The 8277-nt window shown below is 38.2% G+C and overlaps 1 protein-coding gene across 3 annotated transcripts in view; it reads right to left on the bottom strand.

Moving 5' to 3' along the window:
• LOC111863958 (zinc finger protein ubi-d4 B) overlaps window positions 1–8277 on the bottom strand; it is a 40619-nt gene that overhangs the window by 19449 nt on the left and 12893 nt on the right. Inside the window, exons 4-7 of one of the 3 annotated variants that reach the window (XM_023850789.2) lie at window positions 7627–7794; window positions 7179–7251; window positions 5840–6145; window positions 543–691 (exon numbers count right to left, since the gene is read on the bottom strand). In XM_023850789.2, coding sequence (XP_023706557.1) covers window positions 543–691; window positions 5840–6145; window positions 7179–7251; window positions 7627–7794 — 696 coding nt within the window. The remainder of the gene's footprint in view (window positions 1–542; window positions 692–5839; window positions 6146–7178; window positions 7252–7626; window positions 7795–8277) is intronic. The other 2 variants (XM_023850790.2, XM_023850791.2) reach the window with 2 other exon arrangements.

The raw sequence follows: 8277 nt of genomic DNA, 5'->3' as shown, positions 1-8277 counted from the left end.
TTTTAGATGTTAAATTTTGAACTGGGTGCAGTGTGACAGCGACGTGAGTGTTATACACCTGATGATGGCCGTCTGAGGCCGAAACATGTAGTGTAGGGAGCAAGATCAAAGACACAAAATATATTGTTTGCACTTGAGACGGAGTTTATATCATTTATCGTATGGAGTGCAACAGGATGCTTAAATATAATATTATTAGGGTGGTCAAAGCATGGGCAGATTGGCAGGGTATGTGGCATACGTGGACAAAGCATAAACATTATGGTTGGAAAACCTGAAGGGAAGAGCTTACTTACGAAACCTAACCACAGATATTAGGATAATATTAAAATGTATCTCAGAGAAATAAGATATTTACTGGGTGTAACTGCCATAGAATTGGGTCAACTTCAGCTACCATAATAAACAAGGAACTTTTTGATCATCTGAGTGCCTATCTGCTTCTCAAGAAGGCCTGTACAACCTACATTAGCTCTCTGTACATAGACTACATATAATGTTAACTGATATTTTAAAAAATGTGTGCCCCAGAAACTAATCACCTCAGGTTTCTTTTCCAAGCTAGGGGTGGTGGTGCTAGGTGGTGGTATTTCTTCTGAACTTTGGGCTACAGCAACAGGAGGTATGGACACTGAGCTTGCAGCATGCTGAGATGCAGAGGAGCTTTGCCGTCCACGACGAGTGCTGCCACCTGTTGGGTAGCAATCAACATATGAGTATAAGTTTCATGCACTAGCTGTGTGACCCAGAAGAATCCGTGACACACAGAACCATCAGATGAAGCAAGAACTTTCCAGGCACAAATCCCATCCCTGTTACAATTAATTGCCCATTTAGACTAAAACTGTCCCAAAATATCAAGTTTTTATTCATTAATGTTGGAAATTTCTTACAATCATGTCTGATTGACTTTTATTTGATGTAAAATGACAAGTATATAACTGTGCATTATACAAACTAGTCTAGAATTAGCAGAAATCTTCATAAACAAGGAAGTGGTTCTCATTTAGTCTTGTGAAATAATAATACATGCTCTGCCATCACAGAATGTGAGGGGACAAACAAACACAGCTAGCACAGAACACACAGATTAAGCGCAGCATGCTGTGGCCTGACAAACGTGGCCAACACAAAAACAGTCACACAGCTACAAAAACGAAAACATACAGCCCAGAGTTTGTATTCAAGGTGCAGGGGTAACTCACTATTGACATTAGCAAGTGTCAAAATGCGGGCTGTAGAAAGCTTTCTCCTGCAGGTTAATCAAATGTACTTTGTAATCATCCTACACCTTCTTCCAGGCACTCCAATTAAGTTAGCATCTGGTCCACATTAATAAAACAGTCAGTGTTGTCAGGTTTCTGTTTCTCCATAGCTGAGCCAACCCATTCCTCCACAGCTGAGCCAACCCAAGTTGCAACAGCCTATTGACCAATGTGTTGCATGCTTGACAGTGCTGGCAATAGCTCCCAAACAGCCAATAATAATTATAATAAAAAAGAATCATAAAATCATAAACATCCACTGAGCCCCTCACAAAGTGAAAACAAAATTTTAAATACAGTAAATGTGAAACTGAAAAAAGGCACAAAAAATCTGCAATTAAAACATGATGCAATATTAATACAAAATTACCAACAATTAGGATGGGTTAAGAATGAAATGCTACTCTGGTTGAACAAAACAGGAAGTGAAGCAAGGATCTAATAGTAGGATAAGGGCACTCACTCAGTCTGATTACAGAAAACTGCAGACTGCTGTGGTTAGGTCTCTTTGCCCATTAACTTAAATGAAACAGCAGACTGCAAGTTTCTCTACACAATATATGTTAGTGCATGAATGATAATAAAGTGGACGAGACATCAATCAGAAGATGTTGCTCGTAATACCACTCAATCATTCAACATGGTGTCACGTCCACTTCAGCTTCAACAGACAGAGTGCCATAGCAGCAACATCCATTCAGATGCTTCTTCCTTATGAGTGATTCCCATTTGACAGAACTCAAATATTGTCACATATCAAGATTTAACAGGATATACCGTACTTACTCAAACTACTCATAATATTACATATTCCCAGGTATGTAAACTATATGCATCATTCTTTTGTAACATTTATATAGGTAACTTGAAGTTAAACTATAGCATCACAAAAGATATTACAGTCATATGTAAGACTGTGAGTAATTCAGTCATGTCACACCAATTCACTTCATCAGTAATGCAGAACAATTGTTAAAAGTTGAAGTTACCTCACTGCCTAAGTACCAGACTTTCAAGGCATTGAGGTAGAGATAACTGCTTTCTATCCTAAAAAATTCAGAGAATCATTTATCCTCAATTACAAATCTGTTAAGAATAACTGTTAACTTGAAAGATATACAATCTGGGTAGTTACTATAGAATCAATGGTATTTTCTCTTGCACTTTTTAGGTCTAGATCACAACAAAATATAAATTCAAAGGAAACAAAGCATGAAAACTGAGCTCACTAAACACTAATTATATTTACATATACATGAATTTAAAAAAAATAAATAAAAATCCAGATGAGACGCATGATATTTCTAAACGTGACTACAGTTGCTGTCATGCACGATAATGTAAAGAAAACGTAAAGTAATCCCTGTGCTTAATTAATTAAACACTGTGTCATGAAGACATATGGGGCAGTGGACGTACAGCTCCATCATTCTTGACCTCAAATTTCCCTTAAAGGAACCAAAATTTATTTTAATCAGACTGTTCAAGCACAATTTCATGAAATATAAAAGAATTTGATAATTCTACTGACCATGTACTTCAATGTGCATACCTGTATTTAGTTCAAACATGTAAATGCATATGGCTGTTATTAATTTCATCAAAACAAAACCTGCCAAACATTATACCCAAACCAACTGCACCCTGAACAGTGGAATGGGTACTCCAGCTTGAAGCACACAGTTTCCAAATGCTTTTCTTTGCAATCTTGAATCCCCAACTAGCCTTGATGTTAATTTAATGAACATACTGTTAATATCACGAATCAGCTGTAGAGCATTATATCACACGGTCATAAATTCTATTATACCACTGAGATACCACAATGCACAGAGGCAGAAATTACTCTAGTTTTGTATTTCATTATACACACACAATTAATTAAAAAACGTTTTGAACGAAATTACATACAACTTTCTGATACAGTATACGTGTCTGTATATTTGCATGTTACAACTCAAGAACTGCTGAACCAATTTTCTTTATATTCTGTATCTGGGAAGATTTACTCAAATGTGTCAACACATGCCAGGCTGGGTTAAAACTGGATAACAACAGTGGAGACATTACCTGCAGACATACGTCCTTTTCTGGGTACGTCACATGTAATTTACTAAAGATTTATTGGAGTGAAAAATTTCTGAATCAAAGTTGTACAGAAAAATGAAATACCTTTTATACCCTGCGCACTTTCTACATTAAGTGCTATGGTTTTCAAAATAACTCAATAAAAGTGAGAGACTGTACCCGATCTGCTACACTCTGCATAGATATCATAACCAGTCTGTATGATGAAATGTTTCTAAGTTTAGTAAACTTCAGCTGAGCTTCAAACAATGTGGACTAAATTTATATTTGCCCACTGGTTTTCAGTTCAGACTTTTCCATACAAATGTCATAAAAATCCACACATGCAACATGGACTGAAATTGTTATCATGACTGTATTCACTTTATCAACACATAAAGGAACACAAAATTGGGCCATGACATAATGTTGATTCATAATTCAAGAGGATAAATTCTCCTTGTCAGAATTAGAAAATGCAGACGATACATTAGTAAATAATCAAAGGTAAGCAGGCATTGACAAGAGAAACAATGATTATGCACCAGACTAATGAAAGTTCTAAGAGTCTGCAGGTAATTTCATGTTGAGTATGAAATGACACAAATATCTACTTCACATGCAAACTGTACTGGCAAATATAGAATGATCTGACACTGTCCATTGTGACTCAAATGTATACGATATCTTTATATGTTTCAGTCAGTAAATGACCATCCTCAGAAAGTACAACATGTTGAGGAAACTATTATTACATTGTTCATAGCATATCAAATTGAATCAAAGTTTTCTAAATAAAGATTTTAATTAAGACAAATTTTTGTTGAGTTAAAAATTATTAAAATTCTTAATATTTAAAACCTTAAACCACCAAGGTTCCTGTCTTCATGCCTCTTCCATCAAAAGGAACTTGAACCTTAGCAGTATAAGATTTTAAATATTAAGAAGTTTAACAATTTTTAACTGAACAATCTGTCTTAATTACAATCTTGATATATAAAATTTTGATTCAATATGATGTACAACCAAAGTAATAGTCATTTCCTCAACATGTTGTTGTGCCTTCTGAGGATGATCATTCACTGACTGAACCATGTAAAAGCATCATAAAAATATACATTTGAGTCACACTGGATGGTGTCAAATCATTCTATAATATCTGACTAGTGTGATGGACCAGAATGAATAAAGTTAAACTTGTACTGGCAATATTCCTGATTAAATTATATACATGAAAATATGTGGACCCCACATATTACATCCTTACGTTAAATTTTCAATGCTTAACAGCTGAAAACCACAGAGACGGAACAATTTATGAAACGAATGATCACTCCTGGGTGACCAGATTGGACAGACAGCACATGCCATGTCCAGTTAAATGAATGAAACACACTATAAAACCATGTAAATCTTTATATTAAATATGACAATCCTAGTAAGATATACACGTAACAGTTCAAGTTCCTTTTTTCCTCAAAAAGCACTACTTCATGGATGTTGCTGACAATCAAGAGGGTGGGGTTAGACTGGGGTGGAACCCCCCAGTAAACTGCACTCTGCCACATCCCCACCAACAAAATCCAAGAACTCCAAGCCACACCGCATATACCAATTTTGGAATGTGCCAAATAAGAGCTACAAGAGGAGAGAGAGATAAATGCTATACTAAAAGGCAATGAATCATTATGATGTGCACATTTGAAAAGAGATAACGAGCTTCTGTTGAGAAAACATCTTTACAGAGTGAAATGCTACAGTAGTACTCAGATGTAGAACCATTTCACAGCATACGGCAGAGCTTCCTTATCAGCGGTTCCTTTTCTTAACTTCCAGTTCTGTCCTTCAGTTCACAAGTGCCTTGTATTAATGCAGAAAAACCGGCGACAAATACACGGTATCTAACTATGTAAAGGACAAAATAATACGAACAGTTTCTGGAACTCATGTGCACAAAGAAGGAAAAAAATAAATATGGATACTTTTGATGATAAAGGAATATTCAAACTGATGGTGAGACATCACATGTTAATTACTCTGTCAATCTGAAGACAGGCATCAAGATGATAACAAAGGAATCCGCCACACTGAATGAATGTGCAAATGAAAGATGTGATCTCAATACAACTGACACCAAAACACACAAACCCATATTCAGGAAAGGGAAATGGGAGTAAAGGTGTGCAAGATATTAAAATGTCCAGACCAGAGAACATCAGGTATGGGAAGGTAACAATTCTAATGCCAGCAGGAAGTTAAGTTAAAATTCAGCATTGCCCAAACACAAGAAAACAAGAAGAAACTGTATTAATGCTGTTCAAACCCAAAAGAAGGAAAAGACGGTAATGGTGTTGAAACTCAAGTAACTGCTTCAAACCCATGAGGAAGGAGTTGCCAGTCCCAAGGTGAAGAGGACCAAACCCAAGTATTTGCACGTGAAGGGGTTAAGTAATTCGGGCAGGCAGGTGGGCGGGCGAGTGGTTCCGAGAGGCAGCATGTGAGCGTACCGGGGGTCTTTAGGAAGGTGAGGTAACTGTCCTGGAACTTGCTCCAACCTGCCGCTGCTCCTGGATCTGCGGTGGCCTGTGATTGTGATGCCACCACTGGTGCCTGCTGCACAAGTTGCTGTTGCTGCTGTTGTTGCTGCTGCTGCTGCTTCATGCTGGGGGAGGCCCCACGGTCTACTGACCCCATCGAACCCCCCTCGGGGCCTCCCATGCCACTGCTGCTACAATCCTCATCATCACGGTCCTTGTGTGAATGAGTGTAGTGGTAGGTGAGTCCCGGACGAGTCTTGTAGCGAGCTCCACACACTGCAACAAACTCAGCCTACAGTTCAAGGCCATGACTGGCCCAATAAAAACGACCTTCATTCAGCATTAGTACTTGAAACTCCATAACCACAACATTAAAAAAAAGGGAGCAACACCAACATGGAGGTTTTGCTACCAAGAGATGTGGTGCAGTGACATCCCTCTGTATTCCCTTTCTACCAGACGATGTAGATCAAGATGAGATGTTCTACTCCACATAGATGAATTTCTCATGCCAGGGAGAGTTTTGCATCTGAAACTGTACACTTTGCGTGCAATGGGAAAGAAAGCCGAACCTTTCTTATGTAGTCCTACAAGAAAGAACAGGGAACTAAAAACATCAAAGGTAACCCTAAGTAGGCACATAAGCAAAAGCAAAGGATCCATCACCCAACTACAGTGATTGAAGAAAAAATGTGATGCATCAATTTCAAGTTCTTGCCTGAAACATATTTAGGAGCCTCAAATTATTCTGTCATGTCGCAGCATTTGGATTGGACTGCAACGCTGCCACTTTTTCTTCAATTGTGTGCACAAGTAGCAATAGCCTCCACCATACAACATTCAGTATAGTAGCATAAGCCGAGATGCAAGAGGCAAGGGCAGCGAGATGAAGCTGTTGGTATATGAAGCAACTCAAATGAAGAGAAAGTGAAAAGAGCCAGAAAAAGAGAGCATGGGGGTAAGCCTGCCACTCTACATCATGTACTGTCTACAAACAATTCAAAACTGCTTATGTATACTTCATCGAAATCTGGAAAGCTCTTACGTCTACACAACGATCATGGTGACATGACCATTTTCATGCATGAATGTCCAAAATTCAATCATGAAACATCAGTGAAGAAAAGCGATCATCAGACATATACATGGCAGTGAAAAAGACTGCCACACTGTCTATGTGTCACTTTGGAAGCATCTCTTTCATGCATGAAAACATGTAACGCTCTGAGTCCGATTTGTTCTGTTCTGAGACCAAAACTAATAACTATCCCATCCCAACCATTGTTAGATGTGTTAAAGGTGAACTTACGTTCACAGGAGAAAGGCTTCTCTGCATCAGTCAATGCATCATAATTGGTTTTCTTGCGCCCTCGTCCAGGCCCCTGTAAGCACATTTTGTCTGATGTGATAAAAATTCAAAAATATCCAGAGATCATATACTTCAGCTGTCCTTCCAGAGGCTTCCTGTTAATTGTAAGTTCTTTATCAAACTACATCAGCTGAATTAAATAAAGATGTTCCATGCTAACTTGGTCTCAATTAACTACAAAATCTTCACAAAGAACACATTTACAGCTAAATAATGGAGCACAAATTATTTTATGGGGGGCTAATTAGCCCAATAAACAGAGTATATCACAGGTCAGCCCATCACTGAATATAATTATATAGGCTCAGAAACCTTTCAAAGGAACACACTGAAATGTATTTGTTGAAAGAGTGTTGGCACTTCATTCATAAGAGAAATAACAGTTTACCTTGGGTTTCTTAGCAGCAGGAGAATCAGTATTTCTGGCTACTTTTGATGTACGCTTCTTGCCCTTTCGCTTACTGTATGATTCCTCGTAATCATAATCTGAATCTGGATCAGGATCATCAAATCCTTCCATTTCTTGCATATCTAGTTCATCATAATACCATGCATCCTGCAAAATCAATACCATCCATAGTACCAAACCATGCAGTCAGTATGATTTGAAAATGTCATGTGACTGAGTAACCAGAGACAGGGTTTGGATTGGTAATCAGATTTATGGGATTCTTACAGATTGTAACTAAAACAGTCTCACAAATCTACATGCTTAACAAATCACTACAGCATGCACGAAGTCTTCTCAGTCTGCTGTGTCTTCACCCGTTGCCTGGTAACAGCTTCCAATGCCGTAGCTTCCTCAGCTTACTCAGCATTGCTACCCAACAGCTTACAACAAAGGGGTCTCCTCCATCTACAACATCTTTGCTGGGGGTGACTGTCTCAGACTTCCTGTCTCTGAGCTTGAACTCAACTCAAAACTGACTCAGCTGTGTTTCGATACTCCAGATATAGCTTCTGTACAGACCCACAGAGAACAATGCTTACCACAATTCCTCTACTGTTGCATGCATAACACAGGCCTACAAAAAAAAAA

The sequence above is a fragment of the Cryptotermes secundus genome, unplaced genomic scaffold (genome assembly GCF_002891405.2).
Source record: "Cryptotermes secundus unplaced genomic scaffold, Csec_1.0 scaffold249, whole genome shotgun sequence".
NCBI lineage: Eukaryota > Metazoa > Arthropoda > Insecta > Blattodea > Kalotermitidae > Cryptotermes > Cryptotermes secundus.
The sequence above is the reverse complement of the archived record's forward strand: the minus strand, read 5'-3'. Positions and strand labels throughout refer to the sequence as shown.